The sequence below is a fragment of the Fusarium tjaetaba genome (assembly GCF_013396195.1).
Source record: "Fusarium tjaetaba strain NRRL 66243 chromosome Unknown NRRL66243_c0000215, whole genome shotgun sequence".
In the NCBI taxonomy this organism is placed as follows: domain Eukaryota; kingdom Fungi; phylum Ascomycota; class Sordariomycetes; order Hypocreales; family Nectriaceae; genus Fusarium; species Fusarium tjaetaba.
The window spans coordinates 53,161-69,532 of record NW_023501411.1 but is presented as its reverse complement, the minus strand read 5'-3'; the positions used below and the strand labels follow the sequence as shown (position 1 = coordinate 69,532).

General features: G+C 47.9%; 5 protein-coding genes across 5 annotated transcripts; 3 read left to right on the top strand and 2 right to left on the bottom strand.

The window, feature by feature from the left end:
* Nucleotides 1-480: 480 nt before the first annotated feature.
* On the top strand, nucleotides 481-1,803 carry FTJAE_9468 (arabinosidase; the record flags this gene model as incomplete). Its single annotated transcript, XM_037356392.1, has 1 exon — nucleotides 481-1,803. The coding sequence occupies one exon, from the start codon at nucleotides 481-483 to the stop codon at nucleotides 1,801-1,803; it is 1,323 nt and encodes a 440-aa protein (XP_037203451.1).
* A 536-nt stretch (nucleotides 1,804-2,339) lies between these two features.
* On the bottom strand, nucleotides 2,340-3,274 carry FTJAE_9467 (quinic acid utilization QUTG (inositol-1(or 4)-monophosphatase); the record flags this gene model as incomplete). The annotated part of the gene is made up of 2 exons (XM_037356391.1): nucleotides 2,340-3,109; nucleotides 3,157-3,274. 2 exons carry the CDS (start codon nucleotides 3,272-3,274, stop codon nucleotides 2,340-2,342), a joined length of 888 nt encoding a protein of 295 aa, XP_037203450.1.
* Nucleotides 3,275-5,471: 2,197 nt separating this feature from the next.
* Nucleotides 5,472-7,327, bottom strand: FTJAE_9466 (major facilitator superfamily transporter; the record flags this gene model as incomplete). The annotated part of the gene is made up of 5 exons (XM_037356390.1): nucleotides 5,472-6,038; nucleotides 6,092-6,497; nucleotides 6,556-6,644; nucleotides 6,695-6,798; nucleotides 6,853-7,327. The coding sequence occupies 5 exons, from the start codon at nucleotides 7,325-7,327 to the stop codon at nucleotides 5,472-5,474; spliced, it is 1,641 nt and encodes a 546-aa protein (XP_037203449.1).
* A 598-nt stretch (nucleotides 7,328-7,925) lies between these two features.
* FTJAE_9465 (RNA ligase cyclic nucleotide phosphodiesterase) lies at nucleotides 7,926-8,675 on the top strand (the record flags this gene model as incomplete). Its single annotated transcript, XM_037356389.1, has 1 exon — nucleotides 7,926-8,675. One exon carries the CDS (start codon nucleotides 7,926-7,928, stop codon nucleotides 8,673-8,675), a length of 750 nt encoding a protein of 249 aa, XP_037203448.1.
* A 637-nt stretch (nucleotides 8,676-9,312) lies between these two features.
* FTJAE_9464 (pisatin demethylase cytochrome P450) lies at nucleotides 9,313-16,058 on the top strand (the record flags this gene model as incomplete). Its single annotated transcript, XM_037356388.1, has 8 exons — nucleotides 9,313-9,408; nucleotides 9,461-9,586; nucleotides 9,644-9,766; nucleotides 9,821-9,933; nucleotides 10,688-10,904; nucleotides 10,958-12,131; nucleotides 12,277-12,302; nucleotides 12,534-16,058. The coding sequence occupies 8 exons, from the start codon at nucleotides 9,313-9,315 to the stop codon at nucleotides 16,056-16,058; spliced, it is 5,400 nt and encodes a 1,799-aa protein (XP_037203447.1).
* Between the last annotated feature and the right edge of the window lie 314 nt (nucleotides 16,059-16,372).

Below are 16,372 nucleotides of genomic sequence, written 5' to 3'. Positions count from 1 at the left end.
GGGTATGCGGGGAGACTCGACAAGAACATGGGTTGTAATGAGGCAACCAACAGCCGGACCAATGATGAATATCAGTTCCGGTTCGGCCTGTCTATTGCTGTTGTTTTGTCGTAGGAACGGCCGCTTAGTCACCTCGGCATGCTGTCCGGACATCACAAACCTCTAGAGACATGAGCCACCTGCTTGCCGGGTGGTACACAATGGTAATCGACTTTTGCCTAAATAATCCTGATCCCTGACTTGTACTCATAGTCTGTTGACAAACATCACATGCTTTATCGAAGCCCCGCAGGATAAATCCTCCATTGTCGAAGATCAGAAACAGGTTAGTTGTCAAAATTGTGGCAAGATCGGCATTATTACCGCAGCTTTAAAGACCTCTGTCCTAATTGCGTCATGAAGAACTGTCCCTGAGATGAGACTATATTGCGTGGTCTACCCGACCGCCCTAGAAGTTACTTTTGGCTCCGACTACCACAAATGCGTTATCCGAAGAACATGGCTCTCCACGTCACCAACATCCGAAACGCTTTAGTACTCACAAGTCTCCTCGCATCTTGCTTGTGCATTACCATTGATGCATCTGGGCCTGGCACAAAGGTACTAGACGCCATTGTTATCCCTAATGCCGATAATGTGCGTGGCTATCTGCATCTCCCAACTGAACTCCCGGCGTACCCAGGTGTAAGCATACATTGGAAATCGTCCCATCCAGATGTGGTGTCAGATAAACCTCGTGGTAGAATTGCTGCGGGTGTCGTCAAGAGACCGCCCGTTGGCTCTCATGCTGCCACGGTTCATTTGACTGCTTGCCTCGAAGGTGGCGGCTCTCGGCCGCTTTGTCGCCAATTCCCGGTCAGGGTGCAACCATCCGTCGACCTTGCCCAGTTCTCCCGTTACGCCATGACAAACTTTGCAAGGTCAAATTCCTACATAGGTCAGCAAGTCTACTTCGCAACGAGCGTGGGCAACAATCCGACAGCCTGGGTGGCCACCAATAATGGTAAAGCTGTCCTCAACTCTACCAAAGGTATGCATGGCACCCGAGATCCCGTGGTTGTACGCATACCAGAGGGCGATAGATTCTTCCTCATTGCGACTGATCTCAATGTTGACGCGGTGGAGAATGGATGGAAGGGCTGGGACTGGGCTCAGAGTGGTGCGAGTCGCTACATTGAGGTCTGGGAATCCGATGACCTGCGAAACTGGTCCCAACAACGACATGTCCTTGTGTCGCCGGAGGAAGCGGGAATGACATATGCGCCAGAGGCTATCTGGGATCCCGAAATCGGGGAATCTGTTGTCTTTTGGACTTCGAGCATGTATCCAAAAGGGACGCACTACTCCAGTGATAAAAGCGATCCCGATGGACGTTATCCGTTGACCGGAGGACAAACGCTGTATTCAACGACTCGGGATTTCATCACTTTTAGCCCTGCAAAAGTGATGACAGCGCGAACTGGCCACGGGACGCAGGATCCGGTCATAATTCCAGACGGCAAAGGATTCTACCAACGCATAGTTTCCGACCGCAATTCCACAGGAGTAAACCTTACTTGGTATGGACTGCCATGTGATTCAGAAGATCTCTACCAAGAGAGAGCACGATCCATCCTCGCACAGCCAGATGAATGGGAGCTCGTTGCAACATGCATCACCCATCGCACAATGAACACCACGTACGCCGAGGGTCCACTTGTCTTCGAAGCAAACCTCCATGATTCTCGGGGTAAAGGTTACTACATGTACGCAGACCAAAAATGGGCTGGCTCACCTTCAGGAGAATTCATGGAAGAGCAGTAGCAGCCTTACTGGACTGCGGACGTTGGAAAGCCAGACTGGCAGCCAATCAACTGGACGCTGAAGCCTGACTACGATCTGTCGCTTGGAGTCATTCGGCATGGCCATATCTGGTCTCTCACGACCGCTGAGCATGCAGCCCTTCGCGGAGCAGATTTACGCTCTATTGAGATAATACCCCCCAAGAAGCGCGTCTACAGAATCGGCGAGTCTCTTGACCTCGACGGCATGGTTGTATCTGCGAGATACTCGGACGGTATCACAGATGATGAATTATTTGAGGGCTATGGCGGGTATTCGATCACTGGCTTTAACCCGCGCAGAACAGGCAAGCAAGTAGTTAACGTCTCGTACTCGGTGGGTGGCAATACTAAATCATTATCATTTACTGTAGCAGTAGAACATTAGTAGTTAGTACTATTAACTCACGTTTTGTTTAAATAATAAATAATATTATACCCCTTAATATAGATTGAGGTTAAATCAGCGTATATAGAGTGTATAGAATTTTTTCTAATGACTGGGACTGAAATGCGAATTCAGGCAGGGCCATAGGTTGATCGACTATCCCCAATTACAGACCAGAATTCTTCCACAAACTCTTGCTGCCCAGTGGTCGCTGGCCTAACAGCAAGATATCGTCTATTATCTAGAGGAGGATGCATGTTGCCGGGATGTCCATCTACCATGATACCTCCAGCCTCCAACAAAACACACCAAGCAGCTGCGACATCCCAAGACCAGCAACCACACTCCCAGAACGCATCCTGCTGCCCTGCGGCAACACGACAGATTGCAACGGCTGCTGAGCCCATGAACCGGAGAGAATTGGCAAAGTGACCACCCGAGGCGACAGCCCTGGCCAAGTTTGTAAACACCTTGAGGTTCAGGTCGAAGTTGGGACCCTGTCTGTCGCTGCCCCATTCTAGACTAATACTGGCCGTTTGGATGTTCCCTAGAGGCAGTGAACAAAGTGGCAACTTTCTTGGCGACGCACCACCTTGTGAGACGAATGCTCCTCCGCCTCTGATAGCACTCCAAAGCTCATCTTGAAACGGATTGTAAACCACGCCAATAGTAGGTTGTCCATGGACAACGAGAGCTATGGACACGCAGACCACTGGGAATCCATGAACGAAGTTTGATGTGCCATCGATTGGATCCACGATGAATGTTGGTTTGTTGGTGAGCGTGGTGCCATGCTCGAAAGTCTCTTCACCGATAAACGCGAACGTGGGGAACTGTTGTTGAAGGCTTTCGTAGATAAACTTCTCGACGGCCTGATCTGTCTCTGTAACAATATCTGCGGCTAGAGAGTCTTAGTAAGATAGAAAAGGTTTGAGGAGAAATACTGACTGTTTTTCTTTGAGGATGTTGTTGACAACGTTGGCCGTGCAGCACAAATCATTTCACCAGCCTCCTTTGCGACGTCGACTAAAAACACACATATATTTTGCAAATCATAATTGGCCATTTTCGCTAAGAGCCTCTGGTTGAAGGCTCACCAGGCAGTATCTTGTAACCTTGGGAAATTAATAGATGGGATATGGCCCTCAAGACGAGAATAAATATGCATTGGCCGCATGCGGGTTGGGTTAGCTCTTGGGAATAGAGACTTGGTCTCAGTTAGCGATTCGGCACGAGATAAGCAGACTCGGCTAGAGATATCGGGTGCCCCACGTGGCTCTAATTATAAGCAAATGCTATAACTACATGTTACACTTTCAGGCTAGCAAGGTATGACACAGTACGTTAAATTGCGGCATTTTAATATCGTAGTCTTCTTTCATCCGCCGTCTTCCGGTTCAAGGAGTGCAATGTCAGAAACAGATGGAACACAACAACCAGCAGTACCGCGGCCGGGTGCGGACCGGCTGTCTGACCTGTCGATCTAGAAAGGTTAGATGCGACGAAGCGAAACCGAAATGTCGTAACTGCACAAAATCACAGCGCTCGTGTGTATACAAGTCAAAGCAAAACCAGCAGCGAGTCTCAAAAGACATTAATCAATGCTCGCCGGCCAAAGAAACGATTGAAGTGGCCGCATCTGTACCCCAGCCCACTCCTCCATCTTCTGGGTACTGTGAAAGTAGCACTCCCAGTACGGTCTCTCCATTAGAAACAAGTTGCCAAAATGCCTTTCATCACCCCGGCGACTGGCCACTGGATGTATCCTTGGGGATTGATACTGGGTTGGAGAGACCGGGCGGCGATCCACTATCCACTCGAGATAACCCAGCGGAAACGGACTCAACGTCGAGCCTCATATCGCGAGACATCCAGTTATGCACCACTATGGATCTTCTCAGAGCCCATGATGAGCATCTGCAATCCTCAACAGTATTTCTCGAGGTGGTGGAGTGCCCTGGAATCACGCCCTTCGACAAAGTCAATTGGCATCACGCCAAGTACCAAATTGTCGAGAGATATAAGTCTTGCCGAGCCGTCAACCAAGCAATCACCGCCATATCTACACTACATCAGACTTTGATGTATAACCTATCACCAGCAAGAGCTGTGGATTACGCTAGTCATGCCAGGGCGTCACTTGACCAACTCTTGGGTGACCATATCCACGATTTCAGCACAGCCTTAGCAGTCATATTTATTCTATGTGTCTTCGACCTTATTCTCTCCGATGAGCAGACTATTGCGTTCAAAGAGCCAAGTCAGACTTTGCTCCAGAGAGTCAAGTCCTGGGCACAAAACCCCTTGACACATACTCCGTTATGCAAACGTCTGAGTACATGGTTAAAAATCATCCAAACTATCACCAATCGAGGGGGCGGGAGAGGGCTACTCTCAGAAGAGCTCTACGATATGTTGCCAAATTACGAGGGGGCACTGCCTTTCATTGAGATACTACCAGGCCACCAGCGGGATGTGTCGACGGGCTTACATGAAGTCCTAAGTGCTCCATTGTTTGATTTCTACTTTCAGTTACAGATGATATCTGGCCGAATTGCAAAACAGACACACTATCGTCGCACGCGTAAATCTGGAAGTGACCAGGATGAAGTCATCACAAGCATGGCCGAAGTCAAATCACAACTACAGGCTTTGTGGGAAAGCCGATCGACAATACAACGTCAAACGGCCAAGGGTATCCGTTCTCAATTGGCGCCCAATACTGCAGATATGATCATTGATCTCATTCGTATCTGCAATGCAGCCTATTATGCAGAGTATGTCGAGATAGATCGAGTCCTGGGGGATCCATTGACGAAATGGACTGGCTCTAGAGAGGCCATACAGTCCATAAAGCAAATTGTGGATGATGAATGGGAAGAAAATTATGGTAAAGGGCTGAATCCCGGATATGTTCGAGCCCTCTTTCTTTGCGCGATTGAATGTATGGATCGAGAGCAAAATCAGTGGGCCGTGGAGAGAATCAGCGACATACGCGGGCCATCGTATAGGAGTAAGTTCTTTGCAGAGTTCGGCAGGGCGCTCTCAGAGGCACAGATAGAGAGGAATAGGCGGGTTACGTCTAAATACTTCTGCATTTGGTATTTTGGTGGACCGCCCCCTTTTCTATAGCGAGCTGGGAATTACTCATCGGGCAGTCAGCGGATTTCAGCAGTTAACCTAGATTTACTACTACATAGCGTCTTATTCTCCAAACATTTATCAGCAAAAACTGACCTCTCCAATCTTGTTAATGAGCTTGACTAATGGCGCCTGTTATCCATCTGTCCTCTTTGGTTCGTTTCCTTGCCATTGTCGCCTACCACAGCCTCTACCAGATCAACGGAAGTTTTGGAGAAGGACCGCAAGCTCGCTTTGCGGTTGAACAAGATATCAACTTCAGCCGCTGTGCGATCCTTTGTTTCTGGAACGCAAAAGTAAGCAAAGACGAAGGAAATAAGACAACCGCCTGCCCAGAAAAAGCCTGTCTTGGCTTCCCAGTTCCACGCGGTCGGATTGAGCTGATATGGTGTGAGAACGCCAGCGGTAATGGAAGTAACCGTGTAGAACCATCGAGCAAGCACGACTGTCTTGCTGCACAGGAGTGTTGAGGGGACCTCCGAGCATATCGCGTTTGTCAGAGGACCCATCGTCGCGTTGTAAAGAAAAGACGAGACAATGAGGAGGGAAGCAATTGCCCACGAATATGAATGGTCAGAGGAGTGAGATTGGGGGATTCCGAGACCACCGATGAGTATCATGAGAATAAGCATAAGGAAGAGACTCCAGACATATATAGATCGACGGCCAAAAAGAGACAACAGTGGCCACTAAGGTTCATGTTAAATGAAGATATCACTTTGATATCAGCCAGAGAACTTACCGACACTAGTCCACCAACCAATGCGAGAGAGTAGTTGACAATCGTCATGTTGGATGCTTGAGTTGTTGGAAAGCCAGCTTGTTCCATGAAATAGGTCGAGTAGCTCCGTAGAGGGTTGCCGCTGAGAGTCTGAATACAGTAGACACCAATTGCAATCAGTGTTCTTTTCAGATCGGTCCCCTTGAAACAGGCCAGGTATGATGTCTCAGCGCTAATGGCCCTTTCATAATTGGTCGTCACTACCATAAAAGAGACAGTCTTATCGATGTCGAAGTGAGCCTGTTCCGCTGACGTGAGTCGCTTCAGTACCTTTTTCGCTTCTTCCAATCTTCCCCTTCGGACGAGCCACCACGGAGATTCAGGTGCGAAATAGAGACTTGGGACTAGAATAAGGGGCCAAACCCATCTTCCATGTGTTAGTCGTGGTGTGTTGTTAGAGCAGAACCCAGACACATTTTACTTACTGTATGGCAAACGGAATTCTATATCCCCACTCATCGCCACGTACGAGAAGGGCTCGAAGGATGCCGGCGCCGATGAGATGACCGATTGCCTATACATGCTCAGTCTCACTGTACTATCACACAATCAGATATGTCATACCCAGCAGGTATTCACCCAAGTCGTCAAATAAGCCTGAAGGCAAACGGGCGATATTTCCTTAGCATATACAACAGGAATCGTCTGGTAGAGACCCATAAATATTCCTAAGTCAGAGTTATTAGATGGGGTCATATTGATAATGGCTTTGATCAGCTTACCAAACAGAACTTGGCCAACCTCAAGCACAGCAAGGCTAGGAGCGAAGAAGGGAAAAAAGATAAAGGCAGCACTGGCACTTAGGCCAAGGGTCATGGTCTTGCGGAAGCCGAACCTCTCGGTCATGTAACCAGACACCAACAGACCAACCAATTGGCCACAAGCACTGCCGTTGGTGAGGCCAGCCTGCCAGGGAGCCGGGATCTGATAAGTGTCGCCTTTGGCAGGCTGGCCGTAGCGCTTCCGGAACTCCGGCAAGCCGAACATATTGCCCATGAGCATCGTGTCATAGCCCTCCATGAAGATGGCGGTAGACATCAGAAGGGCCCATAAGACTGCTTTACGATACAGTTTGAGGGCATCCCAGAACTTGAGGTCATGCTCTTGAGCATTCGCATCTTGCGCGTCAGCGACCCAATCGAGCTGAGTGGCCTCGGGTCCGTCAAGGTTTTTGGCCATGTCGTTGGAATTAGACATTGCTTCTGGTTGCTTGTCTGTGTAGTCCGGATTGTTTTGGTTTAGTGATGTTGTGAGCTGGCTGGTAGATAATATCAAGATCAACGCCTCAATACGATATATATAGTAGGACGCAACTATAGCTCATACATTCGGCAGTCAGAAACAACCAGCTAGTTCATAAAATCATCTGCCAATCATATACATTCAATGTTCCCCGTGGGCAAGATTCATTAAGCTTTCACGACTAAATGACGCTAGTCCGTAACTATCTATCGAGGTGACACATGATGCTTATCTCTAGCCGAGTTTTATTCAGGCTTCGTATTCACCGTGCCCTAGTGCGTCAACATGCAAAACAGGGTTCTCTCGACATGATCTCTGCAATACTGTATTCTTATTGGTAGTATGTATTAGCTTTGAACTAACCATTCACAAAATTCCTATCTCGTGCCGAGTCGTTATCTTGTGCCGAAACTACGGGCCAGCCTTTGTCCACGTGGGATCTATAAGAAACCGAAGACCAGAAGCTCTCGGACCGACAGCACTCAAGCAGATTTCCTTTTTTTTCTTCTCTGATAGGGCCTCAACACAAACTTTGGCATCACAAGACGCAAAAATGATTCTCGGCTCTGTAGCCGTAATGGCGACTGACGGCCAAGTTTATCCACCGGCTGTACACACCAAGTTTTCTCCAGACGGAAACCCCCTGCGTTATCCTGGAAATACGACTGTTTGTCACATCCCAGCCGAATCGCTTCTCCTTCCCGGGCTTTGGGAGGTATACAACACCATCGCCTCTCATCCCACACTTTCGAAAAAATTCCGTCTACTCCCGCCTGATTCGTGGCACATGACGGTATTCGACGGCGTCCGCGAGGAAGAGGCCGAACCTGGCATGTGGCCAGAGGGTTTGGAGAAGTTGCCTCTGGAAGAATGCACGAGGAACTTTTCCAAGAGCGTAAAGAGCCTGGGTCTCTCATTGATGGCAGAGGGTCTGGCACCGCCATACAAGATGCGTGTTAATGGGTTCCAACTTGGTCAGTTTGGCATGGCACTCGACATCGTGGGAGCGACAGAGGAAGAGGAGAAGCGTATGAGAAGACTGCGCGACAGGCTGGCTGACGCCTTCGGGTTCCACGCGCCTAACCACCTGACGTACCGGTTTCACGTTAGCATAGCGTATCTAATCCGGTGGCTGGAAAGCGAGGATCAGGCTGAGTTTGAAAAAGCCCTCACAGGTTGGCTGCCAAAGATAAAGAGGGGCTTTGAGCTTGGAACGGTCGAATTCTGTACCTTTGATGACATGTTCTCGTTTCCCAGACTTTTCTACTTGGGCGAAACGGCCAAGGACAAAGCATTACGTTAAGCTTGTAATTTTCAGCTGCAGCATAAGAAATTATAACAGACTTAAAATATATACAGATACCATCTATGCCGGCGCTGAGGAAAGGATGGGTTGCAAGAGTTGTGACCACGCATCGGATAGTAGAAAGACATGGGGTCCCAGAAATCTCGCTAGACAGACATTGCATCAGCGACGGAGGGCTCCCGAAACCCAGGAGCCTGGTTCATGGGTACGGTAGACGCGAGGGCTTGACTTGGGCGGCCGACTCGCTTACCAATGCGGTCGCTCAAAATGAGAGCTGAAAGTTTTGAGAAATAGACAATCGGTGCTGATTGGGCTCCGGTTACTTGGCCATGATGCGAATTGCTTTTTATGTCAATTATGAGGCGAGACTAGCGTATATATGACGCTCTGGCCGCCAATGTTCATCTACAGCACCCTGGCACCTCAATGCTTTGCTGCAGATCAGCCAAAATTCCTGTGATATCTCGATAGGCTGACGATAATTAATTACCGAACAACATCGGTGCCTGACCGGCCCCACCCCGCCATTTTTAGATCGGGCTTGATATCAATTAAAGAAATGTTTTATCCTCCATAGCAACTTTCATCTTTTACCATACGCAATTGTCTTCTGTCGCACTACATCACCACAAAAATGAAACAGATATCCCAAAACCTAAGCGCAGTTGAATCTGCCGTGGCACAGCTCTGTGCCGCACTGCGAGGTGATGCACAATCAGAAGCTGGACAGGTACCGCCTTTCCATCGCCCCCATGATACGCATGAGCTGACCATATCTTAAGGCCCGTATCAACACGGCAGCCATCAACTTGAAGGACGACCTTGAAGTTATGCGCGACTCCCAATCGGCCATTGAGAGCTCTGGTGATGACACCAAGAAGAAGGCCCTCCAGGACTTGATTGGCCCAGTAAATCTCAACAGCTTGAAGATGCAATTGGCGCCTGCTGACATTCAAATCTTGTAGTTTTCCAAAGGCCTTAGCCAATTCGCAAAAATCATCACGAATATCTACGAGCGTGGATCCCTTCCTGATGCTATTGCATCAGACTTGAAGCCTGTTCTGGCCAAGTATGAAGAGGTTCAAGAGGTAAGTACCCCGCCCGCGTCGTATCTAGAGGAGATAATTAATGTGAGTAAACAGTCTTATGAGAAGCTTGCTACCGACAGCGGCCTGAAGATTGATTTGTATATGCCTGGAGTGTCAAATGTACTGCCAGCAAATGTGGAGGAGGCCTTTGGCAAGCTTGGCGGGCGGTAGAGCAAGGCTCCTCATATGGCACTATGATTCCGTTTTTGCCAAATACCCATATACTTTGACCTCCAGATATAAATTAACCCGTATTACCTTGACATATTGGACTCGCGGTGACAATCTTACACAAACTAACGCTCTTGGGTCCTTCATCCATATCTCTCATTCGATAGTTCTGACGTATCGAAATATGCATCACGCGCTCAGAGATTAGTGATTATCAAAAGTTGCCGCCCTACCCTATGAGTATCCAAGCTTATTGCATTTGCGTGATTAATGCTAACTCTGCAATTGGGCAGAGTGCAGGCGAGGTTACTCTGCATGGACTGGGCTGCATAGTCAGCAGCAGATTTGCAGATCTACTGTTTTGCTATTGGTCATGAAGAATATGCATATGTCCTCAGAGTTTCATTTTCCCCTAATCGGGAAGATTGCGCATTGGCTTCCGAAAAAGGTCGTATTTGGTGTGTAGATACGATCAGCCCTGTGATATCTTTATACCCACTTAACAACCCCTCTTCCCCTCGCCATTGTTCTTGCACTCTGACTCTATTTTCCTCATTATATCGACTCCTCTTGCTTAGTTACAAAAGCTTTTCATATCATCTTTTCAGCTCATCATCTAATACTCCATTCTATTTCTAATAAAATGCTCAGCATCAATCTTTCTATCGTAAAAGCAACCATCTTTTCCCTTCAATATCATTTTGTAGGGTCTTTCTTCTTACTCTTGGCTCTGAGCTATGTTTGCGATAGATATCGGCCTGGTCTATCTTGTATTCCCGGCCCGCCTCTCGCAAAATGGACAAAACTTTGGAGACTCTACGATGTTTACAACGGTCAATCTCATCAGACGGCTATAAGACTACACAAAAAGCACGGCCCGCTTGTTCGAATTGCACCCCGCATTATATCTGTTGGCGATCCTGCAGCCATCAAAACCATCTATGGATTGACCGGCGCATTTACCAAGGTTGGTAAATCAACCTCTCTAGCTACATCCTTACACTGACATCGACTCTCCAGTCAGCATTCTACCCTATTCAGAGTATTTCTTGGAACAAGAAACCGCAAATGAACCTCTTTTCAACACGGGACACGGTTTATCACCGGGAACAGAAGAAAAAGGTCGCGCACGCTTACAGCTTGACCAGTCTTCTCGGATCCGAGGAGGCAATGGACTCCTGTACTCAACTCTTCACTTCACGCCTCGACGAATGGGCCACGACAGATAAGCCCATTGATCTAGGCGCGTGGCTTCAGTATTACGCTTTCGACGTCGTTGGTGAAGTAACCTTCGCACAGAAGCTAGGGTTCTTGGAGACTGGCGCAGATGTTGACGGCATGATGGAGACCATTGAGGGTATTCTCTTCTACGCAGCTCTGTGTGGGCAGGTGCCGGAGATGCACCCACTTCTGCTGGGCAACCCCTTATTTCCGTATTTGATTCCAGCCATGGAGTCATGGAATGCCGTGTTGACCTTCACCCTAAAGGCCATCAATTCTCGGACAACTATCCAGCGGGACGGCGAACTGGAGCTTAACGGCGACGGAGGCAGGGACTTTCTGTCAAAGTGGGCTGCAGTCAAGAAAAGGGATCCGCTCAAGATGAGTACCCGAGATGTTATTACACATCTCTCAACCAACGTATTTGCCGGCTCGGATACTACCGCCATCGCTCTCAGAGCAATTGTTTACTTCCTCATCAAACACCCAGAAAATATGAGAAGGGTTGTAGAAGAGATCGACACAGCTGATAAAAGCGGAAAGCTCAGCGACCCTATCTCATACAAGGAATCCACTGGTCATCTGCCATACATGGGAGCTGTGATCAAAGAAGCGATGCGGCTACATCCCTCTGTCGGGCTTCTCATGGAGCGGCATGTCCCGCCCCAGGGCGCAGAGATATGCGGGCAGTTCATCCCCGGAGGCACAGTCGTCGGCATCAACCCATGGGTTCTTCACTCGGACCCCAGAGTGTACAAGGATCCTGAATCCTTCATTCCTGAGCGCTGGTTAACTGCAGACGCGGGGTTGCTCTCCAAGATGGAAAATAGTTTTTTGGCTTTTGGCGCAGGATCGCGAACTTGTATTGGAAAGTACATTAGCCTGATGGAAATGCACAAGGTGATGCCGCAATTACTAAGGAGGTATACTATCAAGTTGGACGATCCCAAGGCTGAGTGGCGAACATCGAACCGTTGGTTTGTACAGCAACATGGACTTATTTGCACCCTAGAGAAAAGAACATGAAACTTTGAGAGAATGATACGCGTTTGAGAACTTACGACTGGCTACTCATCGTTATATCAGCATTGTTTACCGTGACGGTGAATTATTAATAGGCATAATTATCGGTATACTAACTAAAGTAAGCGTAGGGAGCTTTCTCATATCGTTGCATAGAATTACATTTCCGAAAGGGTGTTTGCATAACAGATATGCAACTATCAGTCAGTCATTGACCAACGAGCTTTATGCTTCCTCGGTCTGATCCTGCAGCCTTACTTTCATGCAACCCCGCATCGCGGCTCAGCTCACCCTCTCATCCCCATCTCTCCCTCAGCTCAACTGTTCTTGAGTAATCACATTCAAACCGCAGAACGACGTTGCAATGTCTGGCGCTGAAGCTGCCCTCCTAGGAGTGGGCATTCTCTGCAACGCGATGCAAATCCTCACCTTTGCCAAGGACTCCATCCACGTGTATCGCAATATCCGCGATGGCCGAGCTCCTGACCTAAAACTCGACTCGTATCTCAAAAATGCGAAGACTTGCTTCAATGAGATGAACCAAACCGCCGCACAGATTGGGCCACTGGGCCAGACTCAGCAGCAAATTGTCGATGTTGGCAAAAAGGTCCATGACTGCGTGGAGGAGCTGCAGCAACAGTTCGTCACGCTTAATGTTGACGAATCTTCAAGAAAAGGGCTTCGTGGTAGAGTGGCTGCGTCGAAGAAAAGCGCATTGGCACTTTGGCGTGGAAAGGAACTTGAAGATGCCGAACACAACCTCCAGCGCCACGAACAGCTCTTGCACAGTCTCCTCTTGAACCAAGTTTGCAGCCAATCCCAAGCCACCGAGATCACCTCTTTAGAGACTTTCCAGCACCTCGAAGGGGCTTTGCGGAACATCATTTCACAGCTAGCACATGGCTCCACAAAAGTCTCAGACCTGGGCACTGATATATTTGCAAAACTAAGTTCCCGAGTGGCAGATGAGCACGCAACGACGAGAACTATTATTGAACATCAAACATCTTCATTGGAGACCACAATCCGTGAGGGTACTTCTCAGTCGATTGATCAACTTCGTCAGGAACTGGTGGATCGTGAGCAGGATAAGGCTTTTGAGAAACAGTATGAGCAACTTCTGTCGAGTCTACGGTTCCCAGAGATGAACAGCCGAAGAAACCATATATCAAATAACTATCCTGGAACATTTAATTGGATGTTTGATCAACACGACTCACCACAGTCGGATCATGGCTCGTCATATGAATCTGATCTGTCAGAAATGGATAGTCAAACATCTCAAGAAGACACACAGACTAGTGAGATGAAGGTCTTTCGCTGCCCAGAGGATGTCGAGACTACTAATGAGCTAGACTCAGATTGTTTTCCATGCTGGTTAGAATCAGAGTTAAATATCTTCTGGGTCAGTGGTAAGCCAGCTTCAGGCAAGAGCTCTCTGATGAAATTTATCGCTTCAAAACATTTAACAATGAATCATCTCAAATCCTGGCGCTCGAATGTACGAGTTCTTACTCATTTCTTCTGGAAGCCCGGCCAGCTGTTACAAAGAAACGTGGAAGGCATGGTTTTGTCGCTCCTCTATCAAGTCCTAGGTTGCAGACTTGCACTTTGTCGAAAGTTGTGTGAAGCCCAGCCCTACGTGCGGCACAAGCGGAGTCACTCGGACTGGAGCCTCGATGAGTTAACAGAGACTCTGGTTAGAGCACTGGAAGCTTCCCCCGAGGCCTTTTGCATCTTCCTAGACGGTCTGGATGAGGCCAAAGAGCTAGAAAATCTGCCCTGGCCCGACTGGACCAATGCTCAAGTCATCCACAAACTCCTCGAAGTAAACAACGTCAAGCTTTGTGCATCGAGCAGGGAGGAACATGCATTTTGCTCTTTTTTCAAGGGTGCATTGCGGATCAGGCTACATGACTTGAACTGTCGAGATATCACTCTTTTCGTACGAAAACGACTCGTTATCTCTGGGCTTCATTGCCGCGATCGGGATGAACTTGTACATGAGATTGTAAAAAAGGCTGAAGGCGTGTTCCTTTGGGTCTCTATTGTGTTGGATCGCCTGAACCAGGCCATACGGCACGACTATACAACCATCGAGATACTTCGAGAACGCCTCGAACAGACTCCCTCAGATTTGGCTACGCTCTACGCCGACATGTGGGATAGAATCGGGGATAATGGCCGGCTGCCCAGTGTTCGAACGGCATCATCTCACTACTTCAGTCTGACGATTCTTGCTCGAAAGATGAATGAATATCTAGAGCACGACAGCAAGACACTAGATCAGCCTGGTTACAGCATGTCTTCATTACTTGTAATGGCGACAGCTATACAAGATAACTCAATGGAGGCAATACTAAGCATGAGTCGTAATATAACAGTCGATGAACTCCTAGCTAGATGTTCGAAAGCCGAGAACGAAGTGAAAGTCGTTTGTGGTGGCCTGCTTGAGGTGATCAATCACGGCCGAGACCCTCGGTACATTCTATGGAGGGGAGACAAGCGGCTCCGAGATTATAACTTCAAAGAAGTCAATTTCATCCACCGAAGTGTTTTTGATTTTCTTATGGATACAGTCGCTGGCCATGATCTGTACGGGGCCTGCGAGTCTCCTGACGGGAATAACACTTCCAGGTTACTTGCAGCCCATCTTGTTAGAGCTCAATTCATATATCTCGATCGTGGCCTCGACGTCGACCTCAAATATATGTCAATCGACAACAGATGCAAGTATCGATCTTCCACGTCCAATCCGTCTTTGCAAGTGGCTCTGGCTATTGCTTTGGATGGTCGCCTGGTGTCAAATTTTTCATTCCAGGACAGCTTGTTTGATGCTATTAAAGTATGGCAGTTATCCGGCTTACTTGCCGGTCACTTATATTGGTACTTCCCAAAGTGTTTCCGTTCGAGTGCAAACTACCTCGAGCTGGAACTTGTAGAAGCCAGCATTTATGTGGCTTTCTCCAATGAGAATATGGATCAGAAGAGGGCCAGCGCCATCGTTAAGAGGCTACTTAGCAAATATGACACGCCTTGGCTGGTTGATAGTCTTCCTGTCATTCTTCGTGCGCTGTCCCGAGCTCGCAAACGCTTTTGGGACGGCAAGAGTCCATTTGAGTCACTGGTCAAATATGTTCTTGATCGCTTTCGAAGCGTAGACCGAGATAGTGCTCACCTTGACGGCACAATAAAGCATGCTATCCGCACTCTGCACTGTTGGTGTATCATTCACTACTTGGAGTTCGTAGCTCTTACCACTGCTTATTCAACAATAGAGCCAGATTTGAAACTGTTATATGAGCTGAGGAATACTCTGACACCCGAAGAATGGGGTCAGCCGGTTTTGATTGAGCTTGTATATAAGGATATAACTTCCGGTAGGCTCGACTCAGAACTTCCTGATACCGGATACTTGTTTGAGCCAAGACAGAGACCTGAAGATTTCCTCTGTCGAGGCCAATACGTCCTGGCTGTTGGGAACCTCGCAACCGCATACCAGTTGGTAGATACGATGCTATCAACGGAGTTTTCGCGAATCCTCGACATCCAGATCCCGCAGGGTATTACATCGCGAATGGATATAATACTTCTTGCTGAGCTCTACCCTAGCCGCAAGAGTATCTATTATTCACCAGGAGGGGGGTTTCATAGCCAGATCCGAAAACTGTTGAAAACAATACCCGCGCTGGAACGTCGACAATCTTGGCTAAAGTTGCTGAAAACTTCACGCGAAGAGCTAGGACGAATCCATAGTTCACAGGTTGTTGATTACGTGGTACGCGAGTTAAGAGAAAGAGATGTAGATGTTATTCTTGTTGCTGGTCTGATGTCTTTAGCTGATGTATCTAGGCAAATGGATAAGGTCAAGGAATAGAGGTTTAAAATCATTAGTAAATTAAATATAATAATTAAAGATAAGACCAAGAAGCTACTTTTAACTTAATTCCTAAGCAAAATCAAATTAGCGTTTTCTTTATATTACTTTTTTTTCTTTATTATTATAATTTTAACGCTTGATATATATATCTTTATATAAATCTCTTTACCAGGCCTCTTATTACCCTCCCTATCGCTCTTTCAACCTAGGAGACTCAACAGTAATTTTATCCTACGGACACTCCATCCTTTAGTCCACTGAGCTCGGCAATATGATCAGCGCGAGAAATCGGAGCAACAACGTCGTCCCCG